This window comes from Oxyura jamaicensis, chromosome 3, assembly GCF_011077185.1.
Source record: "Oxyura jamaicensis isolate SHBP4307 breed ruddy duck chromosome 3, BPBGC_Ojam_1.0, whole genome shotgun sequence".
NCBI lineage: Eukaryota > Metazoa > Chordata > Aves > Anseriformes > Anatidae > Oxyura > Oxyura jamaicensis.
The window spans coordinates 93,107,916-93,127,591 of record NC_048895.1 but is presented as its reverse complement, the minus strand read 5'-3'; the positions used below and the strand labels follow the sequence as shown (position 1 = coordinate 93,127,591).

The window sequence follows — 19,676 nt, the reverse complement described above, 5'->3', positions numbered from 1 at the left end:
ACATTGCTATGTGAGGCTGTGGTTACTCATCTGCCTGCAGCTTTGCCACCTATTCCAGCCTGCCCACATCTTGCCACCTCCATCTCCAGTCATATGTTGCTGCCCCTGCCTTGATGCAACTGCACATTCAATTATTTCTTAATCTAATTTTGTTCTAACACTAAGGTTTCCTGAAACTACAATCTTTTTTGACAGAAATATAGCATGGATCAACATATATAGTGATGCACCTCTGTGGTTATGCAGACTGGGGCCCTAAAGAGGTTAGGAGAAAATTTGTTTCATCATGCACATTTCACTAGAGATATTCTGATTTTTCTTGTTTTACAGCAGTTCTGGAGCAAGACTGGATGTATAAATGAGGCTGACCAGTGTTTTGAGACATACATACAACTCTTCATAAGGCAATTCTCATGCTGATGCAACTTGTTGGCATGTGTTACAGCTGAGTTTTTTCCCCAAGTTAAACCAGCAGGGAGCTTGTGTTCAGCTTTCCTGTTATAATCAAGCAGGCTTAACAAACCTGTTCAGTTTTCATTTCCTCATGGACTAGAAAGATGGGATTCAATGGATTCAATTTGAAAGTATGATACTTACATTTAAGTATCTTAAAGGTATCGTACACTTTTTTTTCTATATATATATATCTATATATATAATTCTCAAAATTAGTAGACATTTTCCAGAAAATATTAGAAGACTTAATTATATATATATATATTTTGGCTGTTTTTCAGAGAGAATATTACTTACCCTGGAGGTAACAGAGAGTATTTTAGATTTACTGCAGTTACAAAGAGCATGTTTGACTGTATTTAAAGAAAACAAAAAGAAAAACAACATAAGAAAACCTCATGTTATGCTATTCAGTTCAAAGCCCTTTTATGAAAATAGAAGTGCATCGTATGGTAGCAGGAAAATAGAAGGTATGGTTTCTGCAGAACCAAAGCTGATCATACTAGAATCATCCAAAAGGCAAATTCATTTCCTTTTCTGAAGTGAATGAATTTAGAGCTAGGATAAGCTAGTAAATTTAACTGATGTGCATGCTTAAACCACATCTAAGTTACAAGACTTCTGAAGAAGTTTATATAGTTAATAAGGAGAGAATGCTTAGTAAATATCACTTTATAAATAATGGATAATAATAGCTTTTTAATATAGGGCATGTATTTTTTTTACTTATAAGAAGTTAAAATTGCCTAGTTGGTGACTTTTTTGTTATTTATTTATAATTGCTCTCCTATAATATTGACTTACGGGAATTAAAAGTTAGTTGTGCAGATGAGCTGTTTGTGTTATAGTTACACAGAATATCAGAAAATCTTTCAATATTCAAAAACAAACAAACAAACAAAACAGTTGTAAACAGAGATCCCTGGTACCTTAATAAATGTTAGGAGCTTTACAAATAAATGTTAGGAGCTTTACAAAACCTAGGATCTTCAGAAGGAACACGTGCATCCCTCTAAGTCACCTACCTCAAAATAGCTATGTTCCAGATCTGCAATTGAAATTAGAGAAATAGTAGTGCATTTTTTCTACCTACACATCAAATACAAATAAAATTGAGTCATACATGTAAGTGAACCAACTCACAGAAGGTAGATCGTGCTCAGAGCCAGCATATCAAAAGAGGTTTAAGCAAAGCTACAGGGGCAGGCAGAAACAGAGCAGGAACACAGTTTCTGAAAGCTCAGCCAATGAGCGATGTCTTGTTAAGCTGCTGAGACACCACTGCATTTGAGCAGGTGCCCATAACTCCTGTAAACAGAGACTAGTAAATCATAGCTTCGTCTTACCCCCAACACTTGGCATCCTAGAAGACTCCTGATGACTACTAGATTTGTTGCGGTTCTGATTTTTCCTTTTATTGTTGGCTGCTCGGACAGAACGGAAAAGCACTTCGCTCGCCTTGAAGAATGCAACCATGAATGGCTGTTTTGACTGAGGCCCTTGTCTTCCAACCAGGCCAGCAGATTTAACATTGATACTTCGACCTATAAAGCAATGGAAATCATAAGTTATATATATGAGGTGAAGTTCTGCCCCTCCTGAAGCCGCACTGGGATTTCCACCAGTGGCTGAAGCAAGGCAAGGATTTTGTCCATAACCCTGAAGTTACATGAATAGAAATCCTACCCTCCTTTTGTTTAAGAAATTAAAGGACAAAAAATTCAACAGTTTACAAGGGTTTCAACAGCTTTACAGGTAGTTTATCACTGCATGAAAGTACAGTCTCCATACACGGTATATATTATTCAATACACTGATATTTTAATTCAGTCTCATGTATGCATCTATAGAAGTGAAAAATAAATGAGTCCCATTAAAGTCTATAGGCTATCAAAAGGATAATGTAATGCAGCCATCTAGTTTTTGCATCACTTGGATGTCAGATGTGGAAACTTATATCCCCAAAGCAAATACGTGGCAAAGAGAAGCGTGGATAATAAATATACCTCTGCTTTAAAAACAAATATTGTACAGTGTTATTCAAACTGATGTCCATTCACTAGTAAAGGTAGGAAGGTGTTCAATTGCTCAAGAGAACAGGGTTTGAAATATGGACTTTATTGATTCTGGTTCTATACCCAAGGGATGTGCATATTTCTCTAAAATATTTGTTCAGCCAGGACTGTGTGGTAGCCTCACTATATTATAGGATCTAAACCTCAGTAAAAGAAAAGAAAACAAAACAACTCACTGAAACTGCATCAGTGACATTTTAGCAAATAAACCCTTGCTCTTAACAGAATTTATTTTGGCAGCATAAACACTTTTGTGCGTACATGTATTATGCAGAGCCCTTCAACCGTCAGAAAACGAGACAGTGTCATGTGAAGCTGTGCAGCTGTGCTGGTTGGGGGACACAGAGGTCCTTTAAATGGGGAGGTGTGGGCACTAGCACTGCCCGCGCTGTGGCATCAGGGCACTGGGGGACTCCTCTAAACTGGCTAGAAATGTTTGTTGCGTGGACAACAAAGGAGCATCTGCCTCGCTAACCTGCAATACCATTAGCTTAATCACCCTGAAAGAGAACTCACAAATAAGCCTAGGAATCAACCTTATAGAAATAAGCATATAGGTTTCCTTTTCAAACACAAACGTACAGTGGCTGTACGCCAGAGTCTATATTTCTTAGAAAAACTCTATCACTGGCATAAATGAAAGAGGCAGTTTGATTTGTGGTTAAAGTAGTTTCCATTCTACTTCCACTGTAACAAATGTATTAATTCAGCTCAGACTTCCTCCTTCTGGCAGCCCTTTTGCAGTAAAAAGAGAAATTAGAAGTTCCAGCCAAATACCATACCTTGAACTGACCCACTTCAATACATAAACACTTTTACAACATGTTTATTCAGGTGTAGCACTTTAAATTGGTTTAAGATGTTTCCAGTGACAGAGAGCCCAGCAAAGGCAGGAGAAGAACTGAGAAAGTTAGCAGTTATGGAGCAGAGTAATTGGCAACATATTCTGAACAATTTTGATAATTACTTTTTTGACTGCAAGGGAAAAATATATTTGTTGAAGCTTCTGATTTCATTTTAAATGTCTTTTTAGTCTTGTGTTTCTTTAATTCTTCTTTTCATGTATTTATGTATGTAACTATTAAATAATTCAGTAACATTAATTTCTATATGTTCAAATATTCTGTTGCAAGTCAGATATGAAAAACTGTACAGACTATTCTCTATTCATTGCAACATGGACAAACCAACCTCTTACCACAAAGTTCCAAGTTTCCCCTCATTTCTAGAGGGAATATTTTTTATTATTTTTCTTTATTTTTTGTTCCAATGACTTTCAGAATTTTAATTTTATCTGTAAAAGATTAATACCGTACTGGTGGACATTTTAAGAATACTATTAGATTTATGTACTGAGTGCTGTAAAGATGTGTGTAGGTTTTCTGAATTTAAATCTAGGTTCTCTGAATTTACAATGGTGGATATTGTGTGCGAAGCAAAATATCCTTCAAACCAACGTGAACTCCCTTTAAAATAACTTTTAATATTATTAAGTTTCCTCTGGGTTTCCTTTAGACTTCAGCAATGAGATGACTATTAAGATTCCACAAGTTAGGGCTTACTTACTTATTCAGGGTATAGAGATATACCGTAAAAAATTAAGCCTGTAACCCACAGCCTTTTTACACACAGAAACAGTTTATGTGACTTTATTCCTTTATTTGTTTGATCTTTTAAGCAGCCAGCCTGAATTTTTAGGACCCAGTTTTTCAGTTCATGAATAGTATATGCACTGAATCTGCTCCTAGTGAAGTCAAGACGAAAACGTTTATTGGCTTCAGTGCGTTCATCACTAAACTTTTCTCTCTCGGTTTATCATATACTGTAACTTAACTCTAACCTTCAGAAGACAAAGCAATCAAAATATACACTGCCCTTGAGACACTAAATTTCTTCTGAGGAGGATCTCTGAACTGTTTAGTTTGGAAATTCAAACTACATATGTTGTCTCCATTTTAGGTTGCTTCTGTGCAAAAGAAAATTTACATTTACAGAACTTCTATTGTCCTTTATTAAATAAAAATCCTGCTGCTGAAAAGCATCAAGCATTTTGCTATAGCAGGAGCTCAATCTCTTTGTCATAGTCTTGTAGACTGCACCTTTTACCATAGCATGGATTTCAGAACACAGTAAGAAAAATCTTACCCTAACCTGAACTGGTCTTTGTAGCAAGAAGCATCCATGGGCTTCATTTTTAGTAAGTGGTTGTAGTTTATCATTTCTAGTAACTATTTATAAAATCTTTCTCTTGGCCTCTGTGGCAACTGGAAATTCAGGTCTCTCCAGCACAGTTCTCCCTACCGTGATACTAGAGCACCATTTCCTAAAGTCAGATGAGTGGCTCAGGTTGACCCCACATCTTCCCTGATGGCTTCACCCAACTGGAAAACCAAAACAGTGAGGTGTATCTCTACCTCTCTTGAGCATGTCTGAACAAGAATCAAATATGGTCAAGCATTCTGAAACTGGCTTTGATGGTCAAGCATTCTGAAACTGGCTTTGTTTATATACTTCTATCATATCTTTAATCCTGAGGATTTCAAAGATTTTTTTTTCAAACTGTATAGATGCACACAGCGCAAGAAACCAGCAGTTGGTGATGCCCACTTCACTGAACCTAGCCGCTGCATTTGAGCTACACCTAGCAAAAATAAATAAGTGCAACAGATGGACTTACTTTGTGCAGGGACAATCCAGAGCCCTTGTATTCCTCACATTCTGGCATATGCATCTCAATCCTGCTATGATAATTTATTGTCTCTTTTCCATATTGACAGGTATATTCGGGGACTTAAAACTTGTTTAAAGCATTATGTCCCAAATCTGCTCAACTCCTTACTTCTTATTCATATGATTCTGAGTCCTTGGCAAGATGTGTTTGTTTGACTTGGCATTTAAACTTATTTTTGGCTTTTATTCTATTTGATAGAAAAATGCCCTTAGCAGTTTGCATAAAAGGTTGTGTGGAAGTGCAGGTCTGAGTGACCGAACTGAATTAATATTATTTCTCTTTCAATATTCTGGCCTCTTATAATAAAGGAATATCTGTTTCAAAAATAGCTGTGACATTCAGCTTAAAAGGTACTACCTCAACAATCCTGATAATTTATTTTTTTCCTTTTTTTTTTTTTTTAAGCCTACAGAATAAGAACAGCACTCAGGATCAACACTCTGGAGCTATTTGTTGTATCACTCTTTTGCGTGGTTTTCTGCTGTCACACACAGTAACAGCATACAACTCCTTTCATAAACTGATTGAGTCCCATCTTAAAAATTCATTTTCTCCCCCAGCTACTCCAAATGGAAATGCAAGAGCATTTCAAGTTTTCAATAATAATCTGTCTCACAGTCCTGACCTGGAGAGATCACCTCATTTTTCATGGCATTCTGAATCCTGAATTTTTCTGAGATCGCCAGCATGGATGCCAGAGACAGTGGTAAGATTTGTGACCTGGCTCTCTCTCCTCATGCAGTGTATATTTTATGTAAGGCATTGAGCAGACACTAATTTTGCAAGAGCTTTCAGCCATTATGCATCTTGGCCAGATTTTCACTGGCAACACAGGACAACGAGTGATTCCAAGATCCATTATTTTGTCCTGAGTCATCAAACTGCAGCAAACCACTCATTTTGTTATGAAAAACAAGCATTTATTTACTTTCAAAAGTGTTCAACAAGCCACAAAACACATTTTACAGATTAACCACTACTTCTAGGTCACAGTAGTTATTTTGGTAATAATTTTACATATTTGTAGATAGAATTATGAACTTCAGTGATGTTGGGAAATCATTTCTGGTCTGTTGAAAAACATACCAAAACATTCCTATGCCACATCTATGGTTTCCTTCTTGTGGGGAGTGATATCTGACAAGAGGACTGGGGAAGTCCTTTTGGAGAAAGACCCTGAGTATACAAGGCCCAATAATGTCTAACTTGAGCAAACACACTCTTGAGGTTCTCGGTCTGAAAGCTCACTAGGTAGTTTCAAAATTAGATAGAAACTTGCTTGATTTCTCATGCCTGAACAGTGTTCTTGAGAGCAATGAGACTTCACAGAAACAAAAGAATTGAGGGAGAGCTTGGCTATCAAAGCTTAAATGAAGATTTATTTTAAAAACAAAAAGAGAAAAGCTAACACAAATATGATGGTCCATATATAAGGCATCCACAACCCTCCAACTGTATTTAATACTCTCTCTACTGGATTACCTCCATAAACTGTTACACAAACTTTTTCCTTTGGTGGACACATTTATCTACATGGACATAAAATACAGCTTTTGAAACAAGCTTCAAGTATTTTATTGACTTGTCTGCTCCCTGGAGGCTTTAAGGAATTCTGAAAAATGGGTGGTCTTGGATGGTCTGCTGTGCATTTCTGAGGCTTCACAGCTTCAGTCAAAACTAAAGTTCCAGCCGTTGTTATTAAAATCTTACATTTTGTTGCTTTTATTCTTTCAGTTGAATGAATTTTGCATATCTTTTTGTATTAGTTTTGATATTCATAAAGCTCTTGAAGAAAGCACTTGGGATAATTTGTGAACATGTTAGGAACCGTGGCATGTTGTATAATGCAGCAGTACCATGTATGCTTACACAAAAAATCAGATGAAATCATACATGAAAACTCTTGCTAAGTACTTGATTTATCCTTTGCATTTAATGTACTTAAACTGTGAATTGTCTGTAGGAGTCCTAAGGCTTTTCAGAACAGTTAAGAATGTGTTCAGGAAGATCATAAAACAAGAAGAGATTAGATTAATTGGTCGTCCACCAAAGAATAAAATGGATAAAAACCTTCTGAATGAAACTAAGCAAAAACACTAATTATTATTCCTAAACTACTGGTGCTTAGATGCAGATGTATCCTTCATCTGCCTGGGAAGCAGGGCAGAGGGGGAGTTGTACAGCCACACATCCAGGACCAGTATGCCCCAGTATGCACTGGTGGCTGGAGGAGGGGTAGGAGCCTATCTCAAGTAAGTGTGCCCACACTAACACAGGGTGTGTTCACATCGTTGGTTACAAGCAGATGCAAGGAAATGCTGGTGGTGTTTCTGACCCAGCTGGAAATGGGTTACACCTATTTGCAAAAGTAAGGGGTGCCCTGGAGCGCTCCCAGGTGCTGGAGCTGGACCATCTGCATTTCTTGGGGCCACCCAAGGTGTTGCTGCCATGCTCGTGGCCACTGCCAGCTGTCCCCAGGCTCTCCTGTGGCAGCTGCCATGTGGCCACCCTTTTTCTGGATTCTGAGAGAGTCATCACTCTGGCTCGTTTCAAACCAGCAGAGCTCAGTGCCCCACGCTATTCCCAAGCATGTTTAATTTACTCATATAACATTGGCCAAAGTCAGCTCTGAACCAGAACTCATGTAGCTGTACTTAGGCAGTGCTTGAGCCCAAGCTAATAAAACCTGCTGAGGGGCAGGATATATTAGCTTGGGTTCAGTGCTGTGCTAACATGGCTATATGGCTTCCAGATGGCTCAGAATTTAGGCAGAGCTATTGCCTGCCAAAGTCCATATATATTTATTTATATATATGTATATATCCTAAATTCCCCCACTGTAAGGACACTAATGAAGGTGAAATCACTCCTGATGGTTTTGCCTTGTAAATACCAGTTCCACCAAAGGACTTAAATGTGACAACCCAGCAGCAGCATCTGGAGTACCTGCCAGATACTGTGGTCATGTAGGGTAGGTGCCAAGGTTGACTGGGGGCAACCTCAGGATGAGATTGGTAACGCTGAGTGTTGTAAAGGTGAGGTCAAGGCCAATGTGAAAGTGTGCAGCCAACTGCCTGTAAGAGCCAGGGTGCTGCCACGGTTTGCTATGAGTTAAAAGTAATTTGTCCACCTCCTGCAGTTCACACCCCAAAAGAGAAGGTGGCCATCCTGCCTCTAGAGGCTTCATAGGAGAAAAGGACCTTGAAAGTCCTAGGCTGAGATGAGGTTAAAAAAAAAAAAAAAAAAAAAAAAAAAAAAAAAAAGAGATATTACAGGGTCTCCTAGTCTCCTAGAGTCAACCATGACAACATGTCAAGTCATGAGTCAAGTCATGCCAACATGACACTGGAGAAGGAGCTCCCCAGTCTTCCTTGCAGCATGTAGGAGTAGAAGCCAACCCCCTCCCAGGGGATACACATAGCAGTATACCCAAGTATGTGCTGGAGAAAGACTTGGCCTTCCCCAGCCTTCACTTGGATCAGGGAACCTATTTTTGTTCAAGTTTCCCTTTGCTCTGAGGAAAAAAAATACCTGAAGTAAGAGTCAGAGTCAGGGAGCCAAAGATTGTTGTTGTCTGCCTACCTCAAACAGCAATAAAGTCTAAGAAATCCTTCCTTAGGACTACATGGTGACAGAAATCACCTTAAGCGGCTTGGGCTTTTCAAAGTACCAATTTCTTCCCCTGTGATGCACAGGGTGATGGAAAATAACTGCGAGCTGCAGCGGTCCAGGAAAAGGCACAGAAATACAGGCTACAGAGGCTACCCAGCATGTTGTATTGAGAGGTGTGTATTTGGGATCTGTTTTTTGTTTTGTTTTGTTTTGTTTTGTTTTGTTTTCTATGGATCACCAATAATCTTAGTTACACACTTTCTCCATCTCCCATTTCCTGTAGACAACATTAGGTTCTCCTCAGCACTGACATAAACAGCAAAGGGAAGGCTCTTGCAGATCTGTACTTCTCCATTAGAAGTGATGTGCAAATTGTTGCTAACTTCTAATTATAAAAATGTTAAGTGTTAACACAAAGGTGCTGATTCACTGGAACATGTTTTAAGTCTTAGGACACATATGGTATATATACAGGAAAAGCATCACATGGAGCATTTCAAATCGTTTCTGCATCTGCATTGATTTTATGCTGCAATTCATCTAACACCCGCACTTCCATCAGTGTGAAAATGATCACCTCTCATTTTAAACACCATGGAGAGTTTTGGTGTTAAAAGGAGGGAGTTGGCCAAAAGGAGATGCTGCAGAATGCTGAGGAGACTTTAAAAAGAGAGAATACTAATATATATATATATATACTTAATTTACCACAGCCCCGGGGAAACAGTGCATTATATGTTGACAGCTTCCATATGTGTCATGCAAACCTTTATTCTTACTGTTCAAAATAAAATGTCCCATTAAGAGAAAAAGTCTACATTTCATGCTAAAATGATGCGTATGATACCAAATACTGTCTTAAAGAGAAAAGAAAACACATTCCAATGTCATGTGGCTTTTTGTACTTTTTCAGCATTTTCAAAGGGGAAAAAATATGAATTACAGCAACCAGACATTGTTCCAGAGTTGTTTTTATCACACTGTTATATTAAATAGCTACAAATTTTTTTATTCCTCACCTAGACATTATTATTTTATATGTATCTTCTTCAGGGATCACTAGAGAATTTTATCTCCACAAGTAATTGCTTTAAAAGTCATAGAAAGATAACCGTAAGAAAGATTACTGCTAATGATAATGATAACAACACAGTAGCACCCTGAAGTCTCAGTAATTACCTGTATCCCATTTTAAAGGTGCTGTATGAATACATCTGAAAAAAAATAATGAGCATGTATTTACAGACCCTATTATCCAGGGCCCCAGTGCAACATCTGTCTATCCCAAATATGAATCCTCTGACTTAATGGAATCAGATTCAGTTTAATGGTCCATTGCAATACAGACGTTCGTGGATCAGGTCTTACCACAAATATCCCTCTAGATATGGGGTCAGAACTCCTGTACTTCCCATAAACTCAATGGATAGCTGAAGGCATGTGGAAAGATGCTTCAGACTTGCATGGCCTGAAGTTCCCTTGAGCCAATGGCAGGTTTTTCCATTGCTCTAAATCAGTCCCTGGGCTTTTGTGGGGAAGTGGTTGGAGGAAAGGTGGGTGGGGTTCTCTGGGTTGCAAGCAGAGTCTACTACAAACTGAGTCATGTACAAAAATTCATGTTTCATCTGTACACAAACATGTCATTCAACTGCTGGTGTTTCTAATAGCTTCCAGAAGTAACAGCAACCCAATAAAAATAATCAAAGCCTTAAGAGCAAAATTGTAAGAGCATGAAAGGATGATTTTCCTTATGCTAAAATGAAGCAGTATAGCACAGGTCTTCCCAATAGTTTTGAGAACTCTAGTCTCTGGAAGGGCACTCTTCTTGCATTAATAAACTGAAAAGGGAACAGAAAGTGAGGAAAAAGGGGAATTCCCTCCTCACTTGAGCAACTGTGTTGAGAAATTCAAATAAGTGAGGTGCAGACGGTAAAGCTGCCTGTGGCTTTGGAATTTAAAATAGAAAATTATCTATCACCTTTCTGATCTTGGGAGTAAGACAGGGGAAATATTTATATAAGCTGTTCTTTTACAATTTCTTTAGTGTATTAATCTAAAGGTTTCCTTTTACCCATACAAACTTTCCTGCTGTTTACTGAATGAATATAAGGTTGAGGCTAGAACCAACAAATTGCTAGTTCCAGGATTTCTTAATGAGTGCCTTTCATGGGTATTTCATTTTCAAGAATTTCTTTATTTGAATCTCCTGGAAATAAATAAATAAATAAATAAATAAATAAATAATAAAAGTTAAAGATGGAGTTTATTCTGGAGCAGCAAAACTGGCTGGGAGCTAGTTCACCTCATTTGGATGACTGACAGAGGTGTCACCTCTCCAAAATTTTAAGGTCTTAAAAATGGCCTTAACAAAACTATGCTCCATGCTGCCTCCCTGCACAGCCCATGCTCAGGTGTGGGCCATTTGTAGAGTGGTCATTTGCAGCAGCAATGTGGTCTACTTATTATCAGTGCCTTCCTTTTCCCTGTCAATATCTGGACTTTGTGGGCATCATTAGGTGAAATTGTGCAGCCTAGTTCAAGCCTTTTCGCAGCACTGTGCCTAAAGGCGGACATCGGGGCCCACGGCAGCCTTTTGCATACCTCTCCAGCAGCCAGAGAACTTGCCGGAAAAGTATGAGGGGCTTTGTTCATAGCCCAGCTGAGCCTGAGGGAGAATGAAGATCAAAAACAATGAGAAAATGTAGCCAGAACAAAGAAAGATGAATATATATATATATTAATCCTTACACCAGGGTTTCTTCTGCTACTCATTAACATTATGTCAGCCAAGGTTTAGATTAACTGGCATCATAGATCCCCTGACCTCTGACACAGAAAGCTTTTTGACAAGAAAGAGCTAAATCTGAAAGTTTGCTTGTAAAGTAGTACAGATTAAGTGAACCATCACAGAAATAAAAATGGCATATAATTCTCTTTTTATTAGTTTCTAAAGAAGTCTAAGAAAGAACACTTCTTCTAAAAACAGTTTTGCATTGAGATGCATTTTCACTTTTTAATAAATAGTATAACTGTGAATAATGTAGTAGTTGAGTAAATTTGTCCTATAAAAAACCCTCAGTTATTACTTCAGATTTGTTAGAATTCTTTCTAATTTTCAACTAATAAAAATTTTCAAGATTTCAAAGTTTTGACCCATTTCAAGGTAAAAAAATTTGAAGTTATCTTTTTTATTTTCTTGAAGGGTAGAAAAACAATTTCCAAATTACCCTATTCTTAACCTTTCTACAGCATTAGTATCATGGTCTAGGAGGTCATTTCTAAAATATTTGGAGATTGTTTTATACCTTTCTCCATGCTTCAGTCCAGAATGATCTTTAGAAACTTTATAAACCAAAAATTCCACAAATCTGCTCGAGTTTCCTGACTGCATGTAGGTAATCACCAGTGGAAGAACACTAAAATGGAACTTGATTTTTCATGTAAGAATTTTTATCCCAAACTTCATTTAATTTAGCTTTATTCAGTTAGCCTTATAATTGTTATATTCTACATAATTGAGAACAATAAACAGTTTCCAGACTGTAGCTGCAGCAGGACAAGCCTATGTTCTTCATTTATAAACCCTCCATGAATTGCCACCCAGTAGAGTTAAAAAACACCCATCCAGAAAAGGTTCACAGCAACAGGATGACAAGAGCATATACGGAGCTATGATCTATAGTAACTCTCTTACCGTCCCCAGTTTCAGCGCAGAGCTGCAAGCCCAGATTGTTTTGTGGATTAATCACCCAGTGATTGCTGGTCACAGTAATGTCAAACACAAACCAGCCCACATCAGAAGCTTGAGCCTTTCTTGTGTCTAACAGGAACAAGTCTGCATCCCTAAGTTAAAGAAAATAGAGAGTTACGACATCCAAATATTATTATTTTTTGCCCTTAACTTCCTTGCTGACAATAACTTCCTCCAGCCCAAATGAATAATCCTTCGACACATCCTCATCACAACACAGCCCAGCATGTGCTGTAGCCAGCATATAATTGTTAAGTATAATATAGGTATTTCCCCTTACAGGCCTTTCTGAAATGACTCTCATCATATGAAAGCTGCAGTTCTGGAAAATCTGAAAAATCTAGCTTCCTGATATAAATACACAAAATATGTAATTCAGACTGTGTATAAAGGATTCATCTTTCAGCACCAGAATGTCTCAGGAATATTAACTTTTATAAACCGTCCAGTGCAAGAGACAAAAAATGTCAAAATCACGTTCCAATTTCAACTAAATTCAAAGGAATAGCATTGCTAAAAAAAAGTCTGTTATTAATAACATATGACAGCAGTTATATCATATAACAAAACATGAATATATGACAGTTTCATATTAGTACAGATGTTTAGAAAATAAGTCTATATATCAAAGTAGAAATTATATACCGATTCAATAACGTAATTATTACATTTTAACCCTTGATTCCCTGGTATATTCTCAAATTTGTTCCCATGAAATTTTCCAGTAATTCAGAAGGGCTGCTCAGGGGAGTTAGTATAATTGTGTTACTAAATGTTTAGCATGGATCGTTTATTTGTTCTGTTTTCACATATCTCCTGACACAATTGGTTCCAGAACCACATCTGTATTACAAATAATTTACTGCAATGAACATACTAAAAACAAGATATTTAACTCTCATCAGTTTCATTTTAAATGCTTCTACAAAGCAGCACACATTATTAAAAACTGTTTTCACCATTTAGCCTTTTAAACTTAAATCCATTGTTAGAGAAACCTATTCCTTTTCTGCCATAAATAGCAATCAAAACAACAATATACAAGAAAAATGTTTTACTTTACATTTTGACTGTCCAAATCAACTAAAGACAGACTTGGCTTGCACGGATCTTGGAGTCAAATTGTTACTTTACAGACAGCATGAATATATGCTTAAAGAGGTAGGAAAGATGGAAAGAACAGTCTTTGCATATAATAAGTGAATTTAAAATTATGATGTTCCTGTCACTGTATTCTTATGCTGCTTAATCACAATGACATGGTAGGAATCTACTGTTTTATCTTGACTAACCACTTTACACGCACTACAAGCCTTTTACACTGAAAAAAACATCTTGTGTAGCTCTTGAAACAGTGTTTGTTCAGCACTCAGAAAAATAAGACAAAATGCACTCAGACAAGCGTAAAACATTTGCTTACATGTGAGAAATATCTACATTATCAGGTCAAAGAGCTCAGCAACAATGAAGGAAACTTTTTTTTTTTTTTAAGTAAACAAAATTGAAAGAACTTTCTTTAAATTTGTCTTTTTGCCTTTAAGGGATAATCTTTTGCTGGGCTCTTACCATTTGTGTACTAGTAGAACTGTATGAATGACCACACAAGGAGAAAACATACCTTCTCCCTCTGGAGCTAACATGAAAACAGTCTTACGATTTAAAAGAGCCTGACTCGCTACGCTAGCACTGAACAAATTAACAACGTACCGCAAGCTCATAAATAGTACTCTCTGGAGTCTTAAATGCCCATTTTTTTCTCTAATAAGCAGTTTTATCGGAACTTTAAAACTGAATAGTATAATTCTGAATGCGACAGGCTTTGACATGGTTATTTGTAAATATATTGTGTATCATTCAATAAATTTAACAGAAAACTGTAAAACTGTTTAGAATATAAAGTATTACAATATTACAGTGCCATAATTTCACTTTTGTATTTTCTCCTCCTGGAATGCATCATATTTTTCCCATATAGATTCTTTCAGCTCCAAACCTTGCTGTGAATAATATAAAAAGTCCTCAAAAGTCAGTGTGTGCAATACTTTTGTGCCAACTCAGAACAGGGGACTACTAATGGTGCAGCCCAGAAATCTGTATAAAAGACAAAATCCTTCAGTGTGGCTTTATTACCCTGTACTGAAGCAGAAATTCACACCACTTTGTCTTGGCATTGATATGTCAATCTTCTTGACCACCTTCCTGCAAGCAGGATCTAGCTATGGTAATAGCCAGCAAACTGTTCTTACCCATTTACTCAACAAACAAACCGAAAATTAGTTGTGAGTACCTAGAGAAAAATAGAACTCCTTCTTAAGAACAGATAGTGAAAAAAAGAAAAAGCCTCCAGACCAGTGCAAATGATTTGGTCCACATAATAGTCATTTACTACAGAAATTCAAAATATTACTTAGGAAAATAAGTTTTTTAGTTGTTTTTTGTTTGGTTGGTTGGTTGGTTGGTTTTGTTTGTTTGTTTGTTCTTGTTTTTTTACCAGAATTCATATAACATCGGGTGAAAACCTGACTCTTCAAAAGTCAGTGACAGCTCAGGGTTCAGTTTTCCACCATTAGCTGGTGTCTGAAATTTCTCATCACATTTTGTGACATTTTTAATTTTAAAATTCTCTTTTATTCTCTGAGGAGAAAAACAAACAAACAAAAATCACACTTAAAATGAAAAACAGCTGCAAATTTTGGCTCTATTTTTTTTAAATCTATTTAAAATCACAACACATGATAAAAAAGTAAGGCATTATGTTGTAAATAGCCTGAAATGTAACAGTGAACACATTCAGGCAGAATACAGCTGATTGTCTTTACCTTTATGGAGGCTGTTTAAGTTTAGTGATCTCAGTTTGGACCCAGATGGCCTGTTGTCTACAACAGAAATGCTACCAGAGTCAAGAATCTCAGCAAAGAGGCTATGGTCAAAATGTCTAAGAAGCTCCAGATCTCCTGGGTCATTTAAGAAAGGAAAGGTGGAACAAGCCATCTATATGTTCTTTGAAACCCAGCAAAGTTTTTGACCAGATCAAATCATGACTACTATTACTATGTAATAAGCCATCCCCATAACGCTGCTTCACCTCTCGCCTCATTCCAGAAAGCTGCTCTAGTATCTTAATGCCACTTGAGGATTCCCTAATGCAGGAAGAATCCTTCGGGTTTAGTTAAATTAGTGGCTAGCTGCCACCAGATCATGAACAAGGATTTGGACTGTTGGAGCACATTACTTTCGTCATGAGAAAAGATCAGGGTAGGAGTACATTGGCAGGGCCAAGTAGGAAAGTTTGCCTTGCCATTGGCTGTGCTTTACACTTTTCCTTAGAACAAATAGAAAACTTCAATCTCAAAGACTGTCATTTCAGCAAACTCTGAGTGAATTCAATACGCACACTTCAGCAGCCATGCTGCCACAGAGACAGAAAAATGTGTGAAACTATAAAGTCTGCAAAACAGAAACCATAAACCATGACCATGCCTTGCCTAAAGGCATAGCAAAACCTGTAGCAGGTTGTAGGACTCCATCGGATGCTCATATTTCCCATTCACAACAAAGAAGAGTGGATGGCCAGGGTCAAACTGAGCAGCTCTGCTGTGGTATGACACTAGCAGGGAGCATGGAGCACGGCAGTTGCACAAAAATTTGCACCTAAATCTGAAAATTTTGCGCCTAAAATCTCACGTACACATGTAGGACAAACTCATGAAGTCTGAGCCCCAAAGCAAAAGCTGTAACTTTATTGCAGAAACCAATAATACAATATTTTTGGGAGCTCTTCTATCTGGAGTTATAAAGAAGCAAGTGGGAAAAGTTCCTCATTTCTAATATGAGCACTAGAGAGGCTATGATCTTCTCCTACCTCTACACATTGAGGCATTTACCTCCATATAACTCCATATACTCCATGTGTAAGTAGAGACCAGCATTAGACTAAGTCTGAAGTTTCCTTTGTTATGGTAGTGAAAAGCAAATAGGTGGTGTGTCATTGCACATGCACCTTTCCGGCATCATGATTCCATCAGAAGACAAGGGGCTTTTATGCTTATAAATGGAAATATGTATGTTTATAGAATTATGTTTATAAATAGAAATAGTGCTTTTACTATCTTAGAAATGTGCAGATGAGATAATGAAAGAAAGTACTAGTATTCTCCAATGGTTTAATAGAGACAATTGTCATTTTAACAAGCCAGATGCTATTTAAGTTTCATCTTGCTTCAAAGGATTAAGCTGTTTTTCCTTCTCTGAAATAGAACAGAAATAACTCACTGAGAAAACATAAAAACAAAAAATGAAACCCATTAAAATGGATTAGAAAACCAACTTTTCCCAGTAGTTCTTAAAAATAAAATTAAATCTGTTGAGTTTGCAGGTAAAGAGCTTTCATCACCCTAGCCTTGACCTGTGCTCTTCAAACAGATACATTTTTTTCCCTTCCTGTTTCATTCCTTCCTCCAAGAAGCTTCTTGTGGGACCTATATCAACTGAAATATTGCAAGCTGAACACAGAGGAAAAAAAAATCCTGTACAAATCTAGTAAGAAAGCAGAAGATACTCTGGAAGGCTAAGTGCTTTCCCACCTGTTGGTTCTTCGCCGTTGACATAAAATAACTCCCTGTTTTTAGCCATAAAGTTTTTATAACTTGGTGTTCAGAGATCTCACCTGGAAGGTACAAGCTCAAGGTTCTACTTACAAGGTTCTTACTTAAACTACTAAGTAGTTTAGCTACTTTGCCTCATCAAATCGGGTAATTTACTCATTTTTGTAGGTTTTGCACAGTCTTGGAAATATGTCACTCACACTGTTCTACATAGAATCAGAGATTTGCTCATGTGTGACATTATATTTGCTTTGATTTTCAGTTATTGCAAGCACCATGTGTCATCTTAAAGACAGTGCATGACTCCATCTTTTAATCACATTCTGCAGAACATTAAAAGATACAAAAAAAGCCACGCTCCTTCAAAAGTCAGCAAAGTTGAACAGTCTAACTGCCTTTAAGGAGCTAGCTGAATCTTGGCTTGTAGTATATCCGTGTCAGCAAATGGTGTATTTCCCAAATCCAAACGCTTCGACTGAGCTTACAAATCCACCATTTGCTCACCAAGAACATGAACCTTCACCCACTCTGTCCATGGGCAGATTGTTTGGTGAGATTGGATATGCAACTCTCCATAAACCTGGAATAAATTACATTGAAGATATGTTTTATTCTTGCTCAGTATTTGTTGTCGTTGCCTAGGAATTAATGCAACACAAGCCACAGCGATAGCAATAATGCCTTGCCGAGGGTACGTTTATGGTCAGTTACCATCTCTCTAATTCAGATAGAAACCTGGGACATTGTTTCAGGCATAATACACTCATGCTGGCAAGGTACCTGTTGGGATACTCCTTGATGATCTGGTATATGCTAATCTGAATTGTTTCATTCTCAAAGCGGCTGTTGCTTCGATCTTTGTATATCCGGAATTCGGCTGCTGTCACTGCTTCTCCATGTGGGATTTGAGTAAGGTCAAACCGAAATTCCTTGTAGTGCCTTCGCTGGTGGGAGAAGTCCTTGTCTCTTTCAACTGTTAGAAAAATAGTTGAATGCAAATTAAAGAGACAAAGTGTGAGACAACCCCCTTTTCCCATGATTAATGGAGCGTTCCCCATGCTTAGGAGTAAACAAACAGGACAATATAAAACTGTGCAAATAATAAAACCACAAGCCCAGACATACTTCGAGTTAAAGGAAATTCCACAAGCTAAGTGTCTTCAGTTCAAAACGAAAAACCCTCAGTGGCTTTTATACAAATTCCAGAAGCCAGAGTGGAAAGAATATATATATATATATATATATATATATATATATATATAAAAGCTGAAAGAGAGCATGTTGTAAAGTAACTAGAAATATGGACAAACTTAAGGCTGCAGAAGGATTTAGGGCTTCAGTTTAGTTGTAAGCACAGCAGCAGTAATGCCAGAGACATAGGTGACTTTGGAAAACACTAATTGCCACTAATATCCAGGCAGCTGAAAGGAAAGCTGATCATTCCCTCTCAACATAATAAATCCTGAAGTAGTGCTAAAGTGCACTACAACCGCTATATATTCAAGAAGCGGACACATATAAATTAACACATGCTGTAGTCTAATGGCATCAGTGTCATCTTGCTAGTGGTCAGAAGGAGCCGTGAATCAGGGCCAAGAGGTTCTGGCACCCCGACAGCAAAGGCAGGGGCACTCCTGGCTTGAGGTGTCCCCTCAAACAGGAAGGGTGTGCAGGGCAGCTGCCAGAGTTTCTGACAAAGTAATTTAAAGAACAAAACAAAACAACTAATCTCATTATTGCTTAATTCAGGATCATGTGGAATTTTAAAGTGGAGTGGACAGAGTATTTTAGGTGATTTCAGTGTACAACTGATTTGCAGCTAATTCAGATGTCTGCTGCAGTTCTGACCCTGAGTTAGGAGACACTCCTAAAAAAAAAAAAAAAAAAAAAAAATCTGTTTTGATGCGACAAGTGAACGTACAGGCCATAGTACCGGCTGATGACCATCTTATAGGATGAATAGTTCAATTTAAGAGATGTGGAAAGGTTTTCCCTTCTACAGAGAGTAACATTGACCTGTTAAGAAGCTGTGCCAAGTGCCCTGTGGCAGTGAAGTTCCACTTTCCTCATGAGGTGCTTTGCTGGACTGATGGTGGACAAAGCCAAACACTCAGAGCTGGGATTCAGTTCAGATAACCAGCTAAAGATTTGTGACTGCACCCATCTCCACTAAATACTCCCTCCCACAACCCTTGCTCTCTTACTGAGTTTTGGTATTAACAGTCCTCAGATCTGAGAGAGGAACAACCTCAGTTCCGAAAATGTGTAGGTATAGATTACTGCATTACATGTATAAATAATAAAATATGTGTATTATTACAATAGATGTATGTTTATACTTATATGTTCATGTTTATGTGTACATCTGCAAAAATTTACATACATACACAATGCATATGTGTTTGTATATATATATAAATAGTATATAGTTATAGTTATGAAGCATA

General features: G+C 37.5%; 1 protein-coding gene across 2 annotated transcripts in view; it reads right to left on the bottom strand.

Moving 5' to 3' along the window:
- Nucleotides 1–19,676, bottom strand: part of BMP5 (bone morphogenetic protein 5) — a 55,575-nt gene that overhangs the window by 13,892 nt on the left and 22,007 nt on the right. For both annotated transcript variants that reach the window (XM_035322559.1, XM_035322561.1), the window contains 3 exons: nucleotides 18,010–18,202; nucleotides 12,569–12,717; nucleotides 1,803–2,000 (listed from right to left, as the gene is read on the bottom strand). In XM_035322559.1, coding sequence (XP_035178450.1) covers nucleotides 1,803–2,000; nucleotides 12,569–12,717; nucleotides 18,010–18,202 — 540 coding nt within the window. The remainder of the gene's footprint in view (nucleotides 1–1,802; nucleotides 2,001–12,568; nucleotides 12,718–18,009; nucleotides 18,203–19,676) is intronic.